Source organism: Heliangelus exortis, chromosome Z (assembly GCF_036169615.1).
Source record: "Heliangelus exortis chromosome Z, bHelExo1.hap1, whole genome shotgun sequence".
NCBI lineage: Eukaryota > Metazoa > Chordata > Aves > Apodiformes > Trochilidae > Heliangelus > Heliangelus exortis.
In genome coordinates this window covers 1927304-1947097 of record NC_092454.1, presented here as the reverse complement: position 1 = coordinate 1947097, position 19794 = coordinate 1927304, and the positions used below count along the sequence as shown (strand labels likewise).

The 19794-nt window shown below is 50.1% G+C and overlaps 2 protein-coding genes across 4 annotated transcripts in view; both read left to right on the top strand.

The window, feature by feature from the left end:
- LOC139789784 (mitogen-activated protein kinase 4) overlaps window positions 1–11133 on the top strand; it is a 30368-nt gene extending 19235 nt beyond the window's left edge. Inside the window, exons 4-8 of one of the 2 annotated variants that reach the window (XM_071730853.1) lie at window positions 3326–3487; window positions 5316–5517; window positions 6665–7354; window positions 7714–9462; window positions 10626–11133. In XM_071730853.1, the coding sequence (XP_071586954.1) occupies window positions 3326–3487; window positions 5316–5517; window positions 6665–7354; window positions 7714–7726 (1067 nt within the window). In that variant the 3' untranslated portion in view covers window positions 7727–9462; window positions 10626–11133. Of the gene's footprint in view, window positions 1–3325; window positions 3488–5315; window positions 5518–6664; window positions 7355–7713; window positions 9463–10625 lie in introns of those variants that run through there. The other variant, XM_071730854.1, reaches the window with a different exon arrangement.
- A 7648-nt stretch (window positions 11134–18781) lies between these two features.
- Window positions 18782–19794, top strand: part of LOC139789506 (NAD-dependent malic enzyme, mitochondrial-like) — a 35239-nt gene continuing 34226 nt past the window's right edge. The window contains exon 1 of one of the 2 annotated variants that reach the window (XM_071730355.1): window positions 18782–18948. The gene's annotated coding sequence lies outside the window, so the exon portion shown is untranslated. Of the gene's footprint in view, window positions 18964–19794 lie in introns of both variants that reach the window. The other variant, XM_071730357.1, reaches the window with a different exon arrangement.

Genomic DNA, 19794 nt, shown 5'->3' with positions numbered 1-19794 from the left:
CAGTGAGAAGCCACCAGCTCGTCATGGTCCACAGTCCCTCTGTGCCAAGCTTTACTGGGCTGGGATTTTTAATCTTTTTAATCTTTAATCTGGGCTGGGTTTAATTTTTAATCTGGGCTTGATTTTCAATCCTTCCCTTCCCTTCCTTTCCCTTCCCTCTTTTCCCTCTTTTCCCTTCCTTCCTCTCCCCTCTCCAAGATTAAAACCAAGTTATGTCTTTTCTTTGAGGGAAAGAATTTTCAGGATCCTATTTTCAGGATTTTCTTGTAAACTGATAGTGGAGTTGTAAAGAAAACGGGATACAAAAACCACTGGCAAGGATCTCGTAGTTACCAGTGAAGAAGCTCAGCTCCCATGTTCTCCAGAAGCAAATCTTGTGTTTAACATGACTCAAAAAAATGTTCCCAAGCTGGGATGCAGAGTCATTCCTTCAGGAATGAACCAGCTGCTCTCCTGCTATCCAAGAAGCTCCTGCAACAACTCTTCCCCCTTGGTTGTCTCTCCCATCACCCGTTGGTGTTCTGAGTGACAAGGTTTAATGCCTTTCCCCAGCAGCTGCTGGAAGCATTGTGTAAATAAATAATCAGAGCCATTAATAATGGAGAAGGACATTTTCTTCACAAATATTCCAGCAGCCTGCAGAGCTCTGCTGCCAGGCCCTGACTGCAGCTGCTCTGATGCTCCTTCCCTGCTTGCAGCTTCCATATTTCTTTTGTGAAAGCTGAAACTGAAGCAGTCGGTGGCATTTTGGAGAGATCATTAAGAATGTCCCTTCCCTTTCCTTTCCCTTTTCCTTTCCCTTTCCCTTTCCCTTTCCCTTTCCCTTTCCCTTTCCCTTTCCCTTTCCCTTTCCCTTTCCCTTTCCCTTTCCCTTTCCCTTTCCCTTTCCCTTTCCCTTTCCCTTTCCCTTTCCCTTTCCCTTTCCCTTTCCCTTTCCCTTTCCCTTTCCCTTTCCCTTTCCCTTTCCCTTTCCCTTCCCCTTTCCCTTCCCCTTTCCCTTTCCCTTTCCCCTTTTCCTTTCCCATTCCCTTTCCCTTTCCCCTTCCCTTTCCCTTTCCCTTTCCCTTTCCCTTTCCCTTTCCCTTTCCCTTTCCCTTTCCCTTTCCCTTTCCCTTTCCCTTTCCCTTTCCCTTTCCCTTTCCCTTTCCCTTTCCCTTTCCCTTTCCTTCCCTTCCTCTCCCCTCTCCAGAAATGTTTGAGTCCAGCTCTAAATTCTGCATCAGCCCTAGCTCCTCCTGCCACTTCCCTGGAATATATTCCAGGAGCAGGGGTGCCTCCACGTGTCCCAGCAGTCACAGGACATTTTCTCATCTTGCCAGGCCATGGGTTGCACCATGGAAGGGTCTCCAAGCTTTTTGGGTGGAAGCAAACTGGATGATGCCTCTGGAGAGCAGAGTTAAGGATCTGCCAGTCCAGGGCACCAAACCAGCCCTAGCCCTGGGTGAGAGGGGAACCCATCTCATAGGTTAGAGCTCAGGAGATGGGATTTGGCAGATCCCAGACTGGGATCTCAGCTGGATTTGTGCTGCCAGCATCCCTGCTTCCCAGCCCTGTTGATGGCAGGATCCTTAGTTAATGGGTGGGGATGAAAAACCAGAGCTCAGAATACATATTCCTTTTGGGTTGCTTTAAAAATAGTCTGTAGAGTTGTTATGGGAAGGTCTTGGCCCCATGCCCTGTTCTCCTGGCCTCCTCCTGTACCAATAAGGAAAAAAGAGCTGGGATGGAAGTGAGGCAGGGTGCCTGTGGTGTCCCACACCACCCACCAGCATTCAGCTCCTCTGGAGAGGAGGAAGATAAAAACCCAACTGACCAGAACAGCTCAAACTGACAAACACTTGCAGGGCAGCAAGGCTTCACCTTTGCTTTTGCTTTTCTCCTCTCTGCTGGGGAGAAGGGGATTGTCCCTGGGCAGCTGCAGAGAGTGACAGGATGAGACTTTTGGAGAGTCCTGGGTCACCAGCAGACAACACCCCGTGGGAAATAACAGCAATGGAGTTCCCAGAAAGCTGCAAACCTCCAGTGATTGCCTGACACTGGATTAATTTCACCCTGCTACTCGAGTTAAGCAGCACCTGGCAGACCCTTCTTTGGAGAAGGTGGTGGCAGGAGCAGGTTCAGCTCTGGCAGAGCCCTGGGAGGGCATGAGAAGTGCAGCTAAACCAAGGAGCACAGCACATCCCCAGCAGCTCAAATCTGATTCACCAACCTTGAGGGAGCTCCCCCTGTGGAAAACAGGGAAGAGCATCTGTAACTCAGAGCCTACAGCTCCCTCCAGTGACTTCTTCACTCTGCTGCTCAAGAGGAGCTGAAAGGGTCACTGATAGGAGCAAGAGAGAACAGGAGAAATATTCTGCCTGTCACAGAATCCCGGACTGGTTTGGGTTGGAATGGACCCTAAAAACCATCTACTCCCACCTCCTTTCCATGGTCAGGGACACCTCCCACCAGCCCAGGTTGCTCCAGGCCCCATCCAACCTGACCTGAGACACTGCCAGGGATGGGGCAGCCACAGCTTCTCTGGGAAACCTGGCACAGGGGCTCAGCACCCTCAAATTCAACAATTCCCACCTAATTTCTCCTCTCTCTGCACATCTCTGTGGGGTTCACCAGGAGGCTGTGCCCTTAACCAGGAGCTAGAAGGTGGCAGAGTGGTTTTTTCCCATGGGATCAGTGCTTGCTCCTGGAGGAGCCACTAGCAGGACTCAGATGCTCACCTGGGAGTTGGTTACAAGCTCAGGGAAGGGTTTCCCTTTCCAAGCCAGGGTGCAGAGGTAGCCTCAGCACCTGGCATTTCTGCTGTCTGTAGTTCATCTTTGCCTTTTCAGGGATTCATCATTTTCCTTTTCAGGGACCTTCACCTCCAGAAAATCCTTAGGAATGATATAAACAGAAGGTAATGGTGGAAAAGTGGGTTCTTGAGAGCTGTAATTCAACATTTCCATCTTGTTTGTGTAACTCAACCTTTCAGCTGCCAGATACCCCAGTGAGAGGAGAGCAGCCATCAGGTTGTTGTCACCCTGTGATTTTGATCACAATTTGGGAATTAGCCCAACCCCCCCTGGCTCCAACCTCCTCTCAGGGGGTTGCAGAGAGCCAGAAGCTCTCCCCTCAGCCTCCTTTGCTCCAGACATCTCCAGCTGGCTAGGTTAGGCAATAATCTTGGTGGCCAGTCTCAGGGTGATCACACCAAGAGGACAAATTGTCTGAGTTAACTCTTTCACCCTAAAAAAAAGAGGTGCCCTGGCTGGGAGTCAGCAGTTTAACCATTTTCCCCACAGTTTATCTTCTCGGTCTAATCTCTGCCATTTTTCTACCCGTTTAGGGGGTCACGAGCTGGAACAGATGCAGCTTATTCTGGAGACAATCCCTGTTATCCATGAGGAGGACAAAGAGGAGCTGCTCAAAGTGATGCCCACCTTTATCAACAGCACCTGGGAAGTGAGGAAACCTCTGCGCAAGCTGCTCCCCGAGGTGGATGCTGAAGGTACCTGCAGCAGTGCCCTTCTCCTGGGACTTCAGGAGAAGTCTTTCTGGACCTCTTTCCCCAGGGGATCACTGGAATTGTCCTCTAAGCCAAGTGCAGGAATGCTGGGAAATGGAATTCTGATACCCAGGGGTCTGCAGCATGTTCTCCCACCTGTAGCTCAGGTGTCCCACCTCAGGTTCTGCTCATCAGCCTTCCATGGAAGGTGTGGGCTGCAGGATGGTGCTCATGGTGGAGTTTTGTGGCTCATCCAGGAAAAAAGGGTGAAATAGTCTTCTAAGATTATCCTAAGGCACTTCCAAGGTGCATCTTCTTTGTGCTAGGCCTTGCTTCCCTCCCTTCCCCTTTCCTCTTCTGGAGCTGGAAGTGAGGGTTCAGCCCCAAGGTTTTTTCACTCCCTGTTCCTTCTCTTGCCATTGGTAGTACAAGAAATTCAGTGCTTTTACTCCACAAAAATCTCAACCCCATGAGATGGTTGCTACAGGCAGAAACATTGTCCAAGCACTGTAGTGAGAGGGCTGCAACCCAACAACTTTTGGACCCAAACTGGACCCAAACCTGGAACATCTTTGTAGGTTGAAGTAGGAGGTTGAGCAGCCTGGGCACATCAGCTCTTCCAAACTCTTTCCAAGGGTTAAAGCTGGTGGGGCTGGCCACTTCCTTTTGGGAAGACATCAAGCCCAAGCCACCTCCTTTTGGGAAGACATGGAGCCCAAGCCCAGGTTCTGTTCAGAACTCTTCATCAGGAGATGGCTTCTGCATGGGCTTGGTAAGAGGATACCCAGCAGCCTGGGTTACCCACGTCAGCCTCCAGCAAGCAGGAGTGGATTTATTCCCTGTCATTACCACCAGAGGAAAGGTCAACTGTGTCCCTTGCATAATTCATGGACGTTTTCCTACCTCTCTGACCCATAATATATCATCATCTGTGAGTTGTAGTGCATCATTCCACTGTGACCTCCTGGAGCAATTGATTCCTTCCTACTTAATTAGTCCAAGTAATGAAATAATCCTGTGGGAGCCAATCAGATATTGGTTAATGTTTAAACCCTGGGGCAAGAGGTGTGGCCCTTTCTTTCTCCTGAGTGATCTGGCCCTGAAAGAACCCGTCCCACTCACACAGTTACAGCTTTAATGGGGATATTTGGGATATTTGGGACTTTTCCATTCTTGAGAGTCAACTGAATCAGCAGCATTTTTGATGTTCTTTTTCACAGGACCTCAGTAAAAGGAATCATCACAAGAAATCCCAGCAACCCCTCTGCCTGTAGATTTTATGCTAATCACCTTCACTGCACCTAATTTCCTCCTTCCATCATCAAGGTTGCACTCTCCCCAGGCTTTCTGAAATAATTTTAGGACTCAGAATTCTTGAAATAGTGAGGAGGGAAATAATTTCACAGTGTTTGTCACCCCAAAGATTTTTTTTTTTTTTTAAATAGGGCCTTGGATCTCATCCCTCTTCAGTTGCATGTGAGGATGTGAAATGGTTGTCCAAAGCACAGTGTGCTCATCAGGTGGATCCAAGAGCATGGAATCAAATCCTGATGTGATCCAAGGGGCTTTTTTGGGGGTGTGGGATTGCACCACACGTGCTGTCCTGGGAAGGTGTGGTGCTCTCACCATCATCCCTGCTGTGAGCACACAGCTCCCCCAGAGCTGCACAGAAGTGCACCCAGAGCTGCACCCTGGGTTTGGGGTGCACAGTGGGATATGAATTCCAGTTCCTTCCTCCATTTGTTATTGGGGGACCTGGGAGGCTGATCCTGGAAAGGAAGTTGGGGTTGCTTTTGAGGAATGAGTGAGTTTGTTTCTCTCTCTTTCCCAGCTATTGATTTCCTGGAGAAGATCCTGACATTTAACCCCATGGACCGACTGACAGCTGAGATGGGGCTGCAGCATCCCTACATGAGTCCCTATTCCTGCCCTGAGGATGAGCCAGTGTCTCAGCACCCCTTCAGGATTGAGGATGAGATTGATGATATTTTACTGATGGAAGCCAACCAGAGCCAGATGGCTAACTGGGACAGGTAGAGTCCTCAGGGTTGGGCTTAAATTCTTGGTCTGCTCTGGAATGGGTTCAGTCAGGGGGGCTCCAGACCCATGAAGAACACCAGATTTATCCTCTTCATGCCTCACTGTAACTCCAGCTCAGGCTGGAGGCCAATGAGCCATCGTTGGTGGCCTCAGGTAGCAGATGTTGAGTCTGCACATTCCACTTTCTGGTATCTCTCCACTCTTGGTGTCATCACTTATATTCCATAGCCCCTGTCCCTATCATAAATTATAAAATAAGGTCATTCTTCTACCTTCTGGGGACCAAGCCTGATGTGGAGCACTGGATTTATCACTTTTTAAGACATGCAAGCAACAGAGGCCACAGGTCCCGGGGTCTTTTTTCCAAAAAATCTTCAATCACATTAACTTTTAAGTGGTTTGCTGGAAGTTTAGAGCAGATGGAAGCCTGGAGTGGAGATCTCTCATATGCTAGATGGTTACCCCAGTTACCAGACCAATCCCAGCACCAAAGCAGGAAGGAAACAATAAGGAGTTAAGAATTAACTAGGTTGACTTTCCTCTAGAGCTCCTCCCAAATGGAGAGAAGGTGATGATCAGCTAAACAAGGGCATTAGTGGTAGGACAAGGGGCCATGGTTTTAAAATGGAAGAGAGGAGATTGAGGTAGGACACTGGGAATAAATTGTTGAATTTGAGGGTGCTGAGCCCCTGTGCCAGGTTTCCCAGAGAAGCTGTGGCTGCCCCATCCCTGGCAGTGTCTCAGGATGGGGTTGGATGGGGCTTGGAGCAACCTGGGCGGGTGGGAGGTGTCCCTGACCATGGAAAGGGGTTGGAATTGGATTAACTTTAAGGTCCCTTCCAACCCAAACCATCCCAAAGGGGCTGGCAGGTTGGTTTGATTGTGCTTTTATTGCCACTGTTTGTCCTCTCTGGGCAGCCTGGGCAAACCTGAGACTCCTCATAAATTACTGAGCCCCTTGGCCTCTTTTAACACAAAAAGAAAAAGTTTCTAATACTTATAAGGACTTTTTGAGCTGCAGGTAAGAGACATTAGCAAGAAAAAGGTAAAAATAGCAGCAGCCTCTGCATCTGTTTGAGCAAAGCTGTTTCTAAGGAAGGCAGTGGTCTGTCTGTCTAATTTGCAGTGTGTCTTTTGCAGGTATCACGTCAGCCTCTCCTCTGATTTGGAATGGAGACAAGAGAAACACCATGAGATGGATGAGGTCCAACGGGATCCCCGGGCAGGGTCCGAATCCATTGCTGAAGAAGCACAAGTTGATCCACGGAAATATTCACAGAGCAGCTCAGAGAGGTTCTTGGAGCTCTCTCACTCATCCATGGACAGAGTGTTTGATGCTGATTGTGGGAAATCGTGTGATTACAAAGTGGGGTCACCTTCCTACTTGGACAAATTGCTGTGGAGAGACAATAAACCCCATCATTACTCAGAGCCCAAGCTGATCTTAGATTTATCCCACTGGAAAAGAGCAACCATAGCACCTGCAGCTGAGCTGTCTCTGGAAGAAGAACCATCCAACCTCTTCCTGGAGATTGCTCAGTGGGTGAAGAGCACTCAGGTGGGTCTTGAGTGTCCCAATCCTCCTCCTGCAGAGGTTCAGGAACAGAACCTGCCACCTTCTCCTCCCCATCTCCACAAAGAACCCCCCCCAGAGGTGAGCAGTGAGACAGACCCTGACTTTGACTTGGACGTCTTCATCTCCAGGGCACTGAAACTTTGCACAAAACCTGAGGATCTTCCAGACAACAAACTCAATGACATCAATGGGGCCTGCATACCTGAGCACCCCGGAGAGATTGTACAAACAGAGGTGTTCCAGAAAGAGAGATGGTGAGGAACTTAACACCTGGTTGTATCTCCTTGTTCCTCTCTGATGGTGTGGCCTGGGGCTGAGTGGTTTCCATCTGTCACTGAGCATCTGTTTTTCACACTGTCCCCCATGCCTTTCTCTGAAAAGGCCAACACAAACCACCTGCCCCTTCTGATGCCTTAGAAATACCTTTAAGGGAAGCAAGAGGTGTGAATGAAATACTGAGTTTTTTCTACTGCCTTAACTCTTGCCTTGCAAATCTCTGGGACCTGTTGGGAATTTCAGTGTAGGAGGGAAAGGTGTGATGGGGCACAAACAGAAGTCAAATCAACTCCTTTTCCTCTCTTTTTTTTTTCTTTTTTTTTTTTTTTTTCTGTAGCATCTTAAAATGACAAGGACAAAATCAGCATTTTCATGGGGGTCAGGTGCCCTCCTGGTTCCCAAAACACCCAACTTTGAGCTCCTCTGAGGCACCCATGTGAGTCCAGGTGAGACAGAGAGAAGTGATGCCAGGCAGCATCCCTGGTCAGGCAGGAATGGAACTAGAGGTAGAGTTTGACCATCAGTCAGCAAATAACTTGGAGAAGAAATCTGACCTACAAAATATGGGCCACCTTGGGGTTTCATTTGATTTTTCCCCATAGGAAGAGGAATTTTTTTTTTTTGCTCAGCCCATGGTTTGGTTTGTCACACATCAGTTTTCTCCCTTCTGTTGTACAAGGCAGATCTGAGCTTCCCAAGACCCCATTTGATGCATTTTAGTGTGGCTGCTGCAAGTCCTCTCTTGGGCAGCTGCCCAGAATTTCTGGTGGTCAAAGCTGGACAGGAGTCAAGAGCTAAAACCAGGGTGTCTCCCCTGTGACACTGCCTGGCACCACCAGCCACACAGACTCAGCAAGGGCACCTTTGCTAATTTAAAAAAAAAAAAGGAATTCCAACACTTCTATCATCTGACAAAGATGTTGTGAAGGAAACAAAGAGTTCCTGTGGCATTAGATTTGGAACTGGCCACTTTGCTTCCAGCTTCTTTGGAAGATGCTGGTGTGGGTGTGGTTTGTAAATAGACATAAACACAACTGATCTACTGTAACTCCTGTTTTCATCCACTGAGCACCTTACTAATTAATCAGCTAACGAGAGTTTGTATATGGGAGAAATGTTCTATACTTATATTTAATCAAACCTGGCAGTTTTTTAATGGGAAACTTGTAAATAGTGCCATAAAAGCCAATCTCTGCTTTCCTTGCTGTTGTGTTGCTCTGCTCTCCAAGCACTACTTCCAGTTGTAACAGAGTTGTACTTAGTAACTCCAAGGTCCATATTTAACTGTTCCTCTACCAGTTATTTCAAGCCTTTTAACAAGCAATCTACTACACGTTCTGAAACTGAGCCTTGGGTGATGACTGACAGCAGCATTTACTGTATTAACCCTGCTTTCTGGTCTTGGTGGGATCAGGTCCAGGTTCTGTAGGAGAACTTGTGCAAGACACAAGCTCCCAGACTTGTTTGTATTGTGAAGAGCTCTCCTTAAGCTGATTAAAATGCTGGCACTCCAGCTGATCAGCAGCAGCAGAGATGTGAAGGCTGATGGCTGCATGGATGGGATGGGGTGGAGGTCCTGGGGCAGGGGAGGAGAAAGCATCTGGAAGGAAAAGGCACCTGAGAAGGCATCTGGGAGCCATTGGAAAAGACTTCTGGAAGGCCAAGTGATCAGGCTTGGGTCTTTGCTTCCTGTGTTTGGACATCCCCCCACCAATGGAAAGGAGAAACAAGGAAGAAAAGCAGAGAGTTCCAGGTTGTCACAGATTCTTGATATACCTCAACTAAAGCTCAGCACTTTTACTCCTGGTGGCAGAAATTCGGGTGCTGAAGGAATGTGGAGCAGATCTGAATCTGTCCCCAGCAGCCAACAACTCAGCACCCATGGTCCTGCTCAGCTGCACCCTGTGGCCAGCAAAGTCTGGGAGCAGGATTGTGGGTGCCTGAGTGTGTGTGCCCAGAGAGGAGGAGACAGCAGCCACAGCCCTCTGGTGGCACCTCGGGAGGAGCAGAGGACACCCACCAGGAGGTGCACAAACACAGCTGCAGAGCTGGTGTTTGGGAGGGGGACAGAGTTTAACCCTGCAGGGTCAGATCAGCAATGGCAAGGGGACAGAGTTTAACCCTGCAGGATCAGATCAGATGTTTGGGAGGGGGACAGAGTTTAACCTTGCAGGGTCAGATCAGCAATGGGAGGGGGACAGAGTTTAAATCTTCAGGATCAGATCAGCAATGGGAAAGGGACAGAGTTTAACCCTGCAGGATCAGATCAGATGTTTGGGAGGGGGACAGAGTTTAAATCTTCAGGATCAGATCAGCAGTGGGAAAGGGACAGAGTTTAGATCTTCAGTATCAGATCAGATGTTTGGGAGCGGGACAGAGTTTAAATCTTCAGGATCAGATCAGATCAGATCAGATCAGATGTTTGGGAGGGGGACAGAGTTTAACCCTGCAGGATCAGATCAGCAATGGGAGGGGGACAGAGTTTAACCCTGCAGGATCAGATCAGCAATGGGAGGGGGACAGAGTTTAACCCTGCAGGATCAGATCAGATGTTTGGGAGGGGGACAGAGTTTAAATCTTCAGGATCAGATCAGCCATGGGAGGGGGACAGAGTTTAACCCTGCAGGGTCAGATCAGCAATGGGAGGGGGACAGAGTTTAAATCTTCAGGATCAGATCAGCCATGGGAGGGGGACAGAGTTTGAATCTTCAGGATCAGATCAGCAATGGGAAAGGGACAGAGTTTAACCCTGCAGGATCAGATCAGATGTTTGGGAGGGGGACAGAGTTTAAATCTTCAGGATCAGATCAGCCATGGGAGGGGGACAGAGTTTAACCCTGCAGGATCAGATCAGCCATGGGAGGGGGACAGAGTTTAAATCTTCAGGATCAGATCAGCAGTGGGAAAGGGACAGAGTTTAAATCTTCAGGATCAGATCAGGAATGGCAAGGGGACAGAGTTTAAATCTTCAGGATCAGATCAGCAATGGGAAAGGGACAGAGTTTAACCCTGCAGGATCAGATCAGCAATGGGAAGGGGACAGAGTTTAACCCTGCAGGATCAGATCAGATGTTTGGGAGGGGGACAGAGTTTAACCCTGCAGGATCAGATCAGATGTTTGGGAGAGGGACAGAGTTTAACCCTGCAGGATCAGATCAGATGTTTGGGAGAGGGACAGAGTTTAACCCTGCAGGATCAGATCAGATATTTGGGAGAGGGACAGAGTTTAAATCTTCAGGATCAGATCAGGAATGGCAAGGGGACAGAGTTTAAACCTGCAGGATCAGATCAGCAAGGTGAGGGCTGACTCAGAGACTCTTCTGACAGCTTCAGCCATCGGGTGCCACACACTGAGACAGGAAATCAGCAGCCACCAAACCCACCCTGGCCAACATCAGGCACTGTGTCCTCTGAAACCAGAACCCATTTGTTGTGTTCAGCCCAAACGTCCTCACCAGAGGTGGATGGGACTCTGTGCCATGAAAGGAGGAGTTTTACTATATGAATGTCATCTCCTAAGGAGGAGAGGGGGAGCTTGGGTCTGAAATTAACTTCACAAGAAGCCAAACTTCACAGGAGCTTGTTGCCCCTGCTCTGGGTTTTTCCATCTGGGTTCATTTAATGTTGTTCCCAAATTTCACGTGCTGGGAAAGGGGGAGATGAGTCGGGGGGGCTCTGATTTGTTACCTGAGTGTGCTCAGCCAGATTTGTTTCTCATCTGCAACAATAAACTTTGAAGGCCTGAGCCTTCCCTGCTTGGTGGCTCCTCATTATTTTTTGCTTCTTCTGAGGCTTCCAACATTTATTCCAGTGCTTGCATCCAGGTTTCTTCTGCAGGTGGTCCCAACCACCTGAGTTAGTGGACATAAAACATGAATATTTAATTCTGGGGTGGTTTGGTGCTGGGTGGCTTTCCCTTTGGTTGCTGTGGTCCATTTGAGTGCTCAGGGTCTCTGGGAAGGATTTAGACCTCTTCACCCAACATGGTGACTTCTGCAAACTGCTTCTTCTTGCAGGTGTTTGAAGAAGCCCTCCAGTGCAAGGTTTTTCAATAAATTTCCATGTGTTGGTGACTTGCCAAAGAGGAAAAAGGCTATTAATGAGGCAGATGGTGTGATGGCCACCATGGCCACCTGGCAGTAAGGTGGGATGAGTTAAATCTCTCTGGATTTAGAGAAGTGCTGAACAGGAAGGACAGAGAGTGCCATCTCCAGGGCCCAGTGATGTGGTGACATCAGGAGGTGCCACAGTGACAAGGAGGGGACTTCAATGACAGAAGCAGAGGGACTGCAGTTGTCTCCAAGCTGAGGAGGACCTTGAGTTCAGCAGTCAGGTATGGAAGTGCCTCTGGTGTGGCTGGAATTTCATCTGAAGATCAGAGGGAGGAACACCCCCATGCCTGGAATCTCTGGGAGCCACTCCTGGTGGCCTCCATCCAAGGGTCTGTCCTTCCACTCCAGCCACTCATGAGCTGGAGACTGGGAATCTGTCAGGGAGAGGAGGATGCAGCTGCTCTTAAAAACTCCTTGAAATGTCAAATGATGGCTCAGCTGCTGCTTGGGGGGTTGCTGGTCACAGACAGATGACTTTTTACTGCACTTTCTTTTTAACCACGTTGGGATTCATCAGTTGTTCCAAGCAGAGCTGCATTCACCAGACCTTCAGAGGCATGAAAAGCATCAGCTGACTTTTAAGTCTGCTGTTGGAGACATCCTGGGGAGCAAAATCACAGCCAGATCCCAAAGTCCAACCACAACAGAGCATCAATGAGTTTCTTTTAACCCAAGAAGAATGTATCTGAGCAGCTTGACGTTGAGAATCAGGTGTTTTAGGAAGCCTGGATAAATTTTGATTAAGCTTTGGAGAGCATTTACCCCTGTACATCTTCAGAGGGACAGACTGTATTTTAAAGTATAATTAATTCCTGTGTGAGGTGTTTATGTGCACACACAGATGGTGTTTAGGTTTCATTTCAAGAAATTTAGAATATTCCTCCCAGAAAATGGCAAGAGATGTGGGTAAAGGTGCTTCAAGGTGAGAGTTGAGGACAGTATAAAACTGACAGAATCCCATTTCCAGTATGTTCCCTGCAGGCAGAAGGGAGGGAACCCCATGGGACTGAACTGAGATAGGTGTTCTCACTAAATCAAGTGGCTTCTAAAGCCCAAGAGGCTGATGCCTTGTAGTAATATTTTAAAAATTATATTGGAAACTGCTTTTTTTGGGGGTTTTTGCTCACTTCCATTCCCAGCAGTGCTGATGATGGAGTTGGGTTCTCTGGAATTTAAACTACAGAAGACCCTCTGAGGAAGGGCCAAAGCAGGATTTCTTGCAGGCTCATAACTCTGTATCTCATCACAGAGCTGTCTGATGCTGCTCCAGATCCAGATATCTACAGAAAAAAAAAAAAAAAAAAGGAAAAAGATCAACATGAGGCACAATAGATGGGAAGGATTTATGGCTTTTAGTGTTTATGGGAGATATAAAAACTCCCTCTGTAACTGTTGATCACCTTTTTAATATCAACCTCCTGCAGGAGGAGTGAGATTTAGGACTTAAAAGGCACAGGAGTCCAAGCAGGACACAGATGTTGCCTCCTGGTCAGCAGCTCTAGGACTTTAGCAGAGTCCCTGGGTGGTTTTACCAATGGTAGCTCCCAAAGCTCTGCTTAACAACTCACAGTCTCTTTTCACACTTTTTTTGTAGGAAACTGAGCTCCTTCTCTAGCCTTACAGAGAAATCAGGGTGGAGGTGATGATACTGTGTCAACAGATAGAGAAAACTCACACTTTGTCCTCTCAAGTTGGTATCATTTGGAGACCTGTGAAGGTTACTGGTGGGTTTTTGGCAGATCTCAGCATTATTTTTGTCTGAGAGACAAAAGCACAGTGTTCTCCTCAGAATCCCAGGGTTGGAAGGGACATCCAGAGGCCATCTAGTCCAAGCCCAGTGCAGTGAGCAGCCAGAGCAGGTTGCTCAGAGCCCTGTCCAACATTCCAGGGATGATGGAGCATCCACATTTTCTCTGGGCAGCCTGTTCAGGTGTTTCACCACCCTCAGAGGAAACCTCATTAGAGAGAGTTTCAGGCCTGAGACACCAGTGTGAAATTTTGGAACAATTTTCTGATGCAAAATGCATGGCAGCCACAACAACAACAACTAACACCACCACCAGCACCACCACCAATAACTAAAACCAACAACTAACACAAAAAAACCACAATATTCTGATAATTTATGGCTGACCCCATTTTAAAGTAAGTTCTCTCACATCAACAGGTTGACTGTCCTAAGTTATATAAATATTTTGGAATACAAAGACATTTTACAAGGCAGAGCTCAGGCTGGTTTAAAAGAAGAAAGAGTCACTGAGTGTTCATGTGCTGATGGGACTCAACCTTTAACCTTCTCTGGGCAGTCCCTGCCAGGTCTCTTCTCAGCTGGAGGAGAGAGAGAGAGACAGAAAAGAGCTGGGTGCTGATTTCAAGATTTTAAACCTAGGTGGAATGTCACCAAACCCTTCCTGCTGGGCTTCGACTCTCCCTCGAGGTGTTTGAGTAACACCCCTGTCCCGTTCAAAACAGATCCAATGGGATTTAAGGGCTTCCAAACTCACAGCGAGTACTTTTTACCTTTTTTTTCCTTTTTTTTTGGTCCAAGACGATGCCAACTTGTTATACCCTGAGGGGCCAGCAGAGGGCAGTCCGTCCCTTCGGTGCTTGCTGTGCTTCATGCTTCAAAGAACCGTCCCAAAGCCGCGGGTTGATGTTGGTGCTGACCCGCTGACACAGGTCAGGGGGACGAAAATTAATAGGTTAATTAGAAAATTCATGTAGTTAGCATTAAAGACAGATTTTTTTTTTTTTTTTTTCTCCTGAGCCTAAACTGCCAGCCTGAGTTCAGGCCCTGTGTCCTTCTGATTTCCCATTAAAAATGTTCTGATTTCCCATCAGACAAATGAGGAGCTGGTTGGGGTGGTGTAAAACATTTTAACAGTGTGGGTGCTGTAATATCTTTTAGTAGAATCAGTGTAATAAACCCCACTGTTTTTCATCATAAACCACAATCATCACAAATCACAATCACCTTTACTGCCCAGTTCCTGCTACAGCCTCATGGCTTAATGGAGATGAGACATTAGGGCCATGCCTCTAGGGGAGAATTAATCTAACCATGTAATTAACCCTCAGCCCTCTTTAACATAATTAATGAGTTGGGGGGGGGAAGATGCCAGTTTCTATCCAGCTGCAGGGACTTTCTTCCCAAGTGCTGGCTTGCCTGCCAGTCCATGCTGTCAAAATTTTGGAGATGAAAACTAAAATGGGTGCTGAAAAAAAGTGTATTTATGGCAGGGACAGTGTGGGTGTTGGGGCAGGAATATGGAGGGAAGGAAAAAGAGCACTGGATGTAGGTGAGGAGAGCAGAAAAGGGATTTATAATTTTTTTTTTGGGGGGGGGTGTTTCAAATTTGCCTGAAGAATCAGTGATATAAGAACAGCTTTGGTGATGATGCTTTAAATAGGATATTTGAAAAAAAAAAAGAACAGGGAATGTTAGAGCAAGGAGAGACAAAATTATCTCAGGGCTGACATCTCAGTCTTGTGTTTGATTTATCAGGCAGACTCGATGACAATCAGTGAGGTTCATCATGAGAAAAATAAACAGAGAAAAATAAAAGAGGCAACGCCCAGCTCTGGGGTTTAAGAGAGAGAGCCAGAAATAAAGATCCAAAGTCCAGGAAAACTTGAATGAGAGGAGTTTCCTGGTCACCTGCAAAATTTTTGAATGGATTCATGCCCTGCAGGGAGTCAGCTGTGAGGCTGCTCAAGGCTGCTCTGCAGGCAGGAGGGAAAGCAGAGCCCTGGCAGATGGATCTGGGGAGCTGAGGAATGCCAAGGGCTCCCAGTTGCTCTCTTGGGAACAGCAAAGCAACAACATCGCCTGTGCCAGAAGAAACTCTTGGGTGCTGAGCACCAAATATGGTGATAAAAGCCCTGGGGAGGAGGAGGAGGTGGAGAAAGTGCAGCCTTCCCTACAGCACAGATGGATTCACCCTGAATCTCACAGTTGTTTGGTGGCTGGGGAGGTGAAGAAACTCCTCCCCACAACAACCTGCTGCTTGGAAAAGGTTTGGTGGGGTAGAGTCTGGATTTGCATCATTCACTGCTTTGGGTGGGAAGGGACCTCTCAAGTCCATCCAGTCCAACCCCAGGGACATCTCCAACTGGATCAGGTTGCTCAGAGCCCCATCCAACCTGACCTGGAATGGTTCCAGGGATGGGGCATCTCCCACCTCTCTGGGCACCCTCAGCATCAATTTTTTCTTAATACCTGAGCTGCACTTGCACTTCATGACAGGCCTCCAAAATCATCAGAAAAGGGGAGGATTTTATGAAGTGGGTTCATATCTTTATTGTAAAACAGAGAAAGACCCTGACGGGGTTAACTCGTGACGGGGTTAATTCCTGTAACTTTCCACTAAAGCAGCGTGAACATCTTCTGTCCTGTAAGTACAGATCTTGCTTTTAAAAACAAGGCACTGCCAAGGCCAACCAGGCAGCGAGGGGATTAACTTCTGTAGGTCTTGTTCTCAAAACAAGGCACTGCCAAGGCCAACTAGGCAGCGAGGGGATTAACTTCTGTAGGTCTTGTTCTCAAAAGCAGGGCACTGCCAAGGCCAGCTGGGCACTGGGGGAGTGCAAACACCTGCACGGAGACAGGATGAGGCAGCCACAACCAGCAGATAAGGGAGAAATTATCGCAAGGGTCCAATTTCGCTCTGTAACAAGAGCGAAGTCATCGAAAATAGGAGAGATAAAGAGTTCAAGTTTCGAGAAGGATTTCTTACTTCATCCAAAGACCCCCCCGACATTTCCGCCCAGGCTCCGCCTGACTCCGCCTGACTCCACCTAGACTCCGCCTAGACTCCGCCTTAATGAATATTATAATTATACGCTGCTAACTTATGACTATGTATGTAACCTCCCCTATAAATACCCCAACCCTTTCCCCCGGGTCAGGAACTCTTGGTCCAGCGGGAGCTGGGAGTTCCCGGGATCCGAAAATAAAAATACCTTTGCTGTTTAAAGGCTCAAAACTCTGTCTGTAAACAGTTTTGCTTGGCTTTTTTGGGCTTCAATTGTTACAGTTCCTAGAGCAACTCTGCTCCTTTTGGGGTGCACGGGGCTGATGGGGACATCTCCGCATTGAGATGGGCTGAAGTGCCAGCAGGGGGAATTCACAGCACTGGGAAACATCTCAGGGGCTGGGCTGGAGATGGGAAAAAACTGGGGTGAGCTGAGCAGCCACAATTCATCCCCTTGTACCTTCCCTTTCCAAGCAGTGAGCAGCCTGGCTGGGGGAGAGTTAGCACTTCAAGGCAAGAGCAGCATTAAGACATTATCATGAAACTGATGCTTTTCCAGACCATGATTTTTTTTTTTTTTTTTTTCTGGACCTGACAGTCTTAGTCCTGACTTGCAGCATTAGCTGCCTCACCACCTTCTGCCCAGCCTGGTGTTTTAATCCCACCTGTGACAGGCACACTGCAGGTTCCAGCCCTCCAGGCTCCTCCAGGCATCACACAGGACAGGGCTGAACTCCTCAGAGGTGTTACTGCTCCTGGGCCCTCGGGAAGCAGCATCCATCTTGCTTCATGTAACTACAACCAGACACCAGGGCTCTGCTTGTCCCCTCCTCTCCTCCCCAGTGTGCCACCCCACAGGAGATGTGGCCCCTCACATCCTCAGCACCACTGTTCCCTCACAGCCCCATCTCCTCACTGTCCTCATCTCCTCCTTGTCCCCAGCTCCTCACAGTCCCAACCCCTCACTCTCCCCATCCCCTCACAGTTCCTGTCCCCCTGTCCCCATCCCTTCATAGCCTATCCCCTCATTGTCCCTGTCCCCTCACAGCCCCTGTCCCCTCACTGTCTGCTCTCACAGCCCCTCCAGACCCTCGCTGTCCCCATCCCCACACTCTCCCTTTCCCGTCATAGCCCCTCACAACCTCTGTCCCCTCACAGTCCCCTTCCTCTCCCCTCAGTGTTCCCTCACTCTTCCCTCCATGTCCCCTCTCTCCTCTCACTGTCCCCCCCCTCACTGTCCCCTCAATGTCCCGTCCCTCTCCCCTTACAGTCCCCCTTCAATGTCCCTTCACAGTCCCTTCACTCATCCCTTACAGTCCCCTCAGTGTTCCCTCCCTCTCCCCTCCCTGTCCCCTCGCTCTCCTCTCCCTCTCCCCTCACTGTCCCCCCATCACTGTCCCCTCACTCTTCCCTCACTGTCCCCTCCCTCTCCTCTCACAGTCCCCTCACCGTTCCTTCATTCTCCCTTCATTCTCCCCTCCCTGTCCCCTCAATGTCCCTCAGTGTCCCCTCACTCTCCTCACTGTCCCCTCCTGTCCCTGCCTCTCCCCTCTGTCCCACACTGTCCCCTCACAGTCCCCTCTCTCTCCCCTGTCCCCTCACAGTCCACTGTCCCCTCCTGTCTCTGCCTCTCCCCTCAGTCCCCTCACTGTCCCCTCACAGTCCCCTCTCCCCTCACTGTCCCCTCACAGTCCCCTCACAGTCCACTGTCCCCTCACTGTCCCCTCACAGTCCCCTCACAGTCCACTGTCCCCTCACAATCCCCTCACAGTCCCCTCAGTCCCCTCACTGTCCCCTCACAGTCCACTGTCCCCTCACAGTCCCCTCACTGTCCCCTCAGTCCCCTCACTGTCCCCTCTCCCCTCACAGTCCCCTCACAGTCCACTGTCCCCTCACAGTCCCCTCACAGTCCACTGTCCCCTCACAGTCCACTGTCCCCTCACAGTCCCCTCACTGTCCCCTCAGTCCCCTCACTGTCCCCTCTCCCCTCACAGTCCCCTCACAGTCCACTGTCCCCTCACTGTCCCCTCACAGTCCCCTCACAGTCCACTGTCCCCTCAATGTCCCCTCACTGTCCCCTCACAGTCCCCTCAGTCCCCTCACTGTCCCCTCAATATCCCCTCACAGTCCCCTCACTGTCCCCTCAATGTCCCCTCAGTGTCCCCTCAGTCCCCTCACTGTCCCCTCAATGTCCCCTCACAGTCCCCCCATTCCTCTCCCCCCATTCCTCTCCCCCCATTCCTCTCCCCCCATTCCTCTCCCCCCATTCCTCTCCCCCCATTCCTCTCCCAACTCGTTCCCTTCCCGCCCTCTCACACAACCCCTGGCCCCGCCCCTTTCCCGGCTCGCTGCTCCCGATCGCCCCGCCCCTGCACGCTGATTGGCTGTCTCTCCTATCTTAATTAGCATATAACAAGCCCGGCGCTCTTTCCCCGCTGTCACGGCGGGGAGCCGCGGAGAACAAAGCTGATTGGCCGAGAGCTGCCGCCGGCCGGCGCGGAAGCTTCCTTGTCATTGGCTGACCCGGCGTGTCAGTCACGGGGAACGTCCCGCCCTCCGGGGTGTCCCTCCCTGGTGCCTCCGTGTCGGCTCCAGTCAGTGCCGGGTTCTGAGGCGGACGGAGCTCCGGCGGATGGGAGCTGCTGTCGCACAATAGAAACAGGTCCTCGGCCAGCATCACCCAGCGGGCAGCAGCCGCAGGAGGAGGTAGATCCCATTCTGGTAACAATTTTACAATTGCAATGGCGTACGAAAGGCCTCTCTCGACAAACCCGTATCTTTGGGGGCGTTTTCTCCAGAGCCTCGACCCTTTCTTCCTCCAGTGCCTCCTCCCTCCCCCCCTCCCTTCGTCGAAACCCTTCGGCCCTGCGTGTTGTGCCAGGCTGAGGAACCCGGCGCTTGGTGCCCTGCCCCAGCCCCTCACCCCGCTGTGCGGCGGGCAGCGGCCTCGGGGCCGGGAGGGCCCGGGTTTGGGGTCAGCCCCTCCCGCCCTCAGGGGGCAAAAAGCCCTCCCGGGAGCGGGAAAAGGGGGATGGAGGGAAAGGTGAGGGGATGAACTCCACTCGCCCCAAAAACACCAGCAGCTCGGGCCCGGTTTCCTGGCAGGCCCCGGGGGCTCGGCCTGGTGCGGGGAAACCCCCCCCCATCCCCCATCCCGGGGTGTGTAGGGCGAGGGTGGGGGGATGGAGGCCACCGCCTGGTACCCAGGGCCTGGCAGCAGGTGGAAAACACCCAAGGTGGTTGCTTGGCTTCGGAGGAAACAGGATTTAAGCTTGGGTGTGTTGAGCAGCCGTCAAAAGGCGGGACAAACACCTTGAAAACATCTCCTTTGCCCCCTCCTCTTCTGGGGGGGCCGCGGCCCCACAGCCCCCGCGCTCAACTTCTGCCCTAAAAAAGCGGAGAGAGTCGAAAGTTTGGGAAGGCGGGCTCGGGGTTTTGTTGGAAGAGCTCTGAGGGGTTGTGTTGTTTGGGAAGAAGTGGCCACCCTCCCCCCAAACCTTCAGTGGGGTGAGGGGGACGCTGGTGTGGGAGAGATGGGGTGTGCTGGTGGCT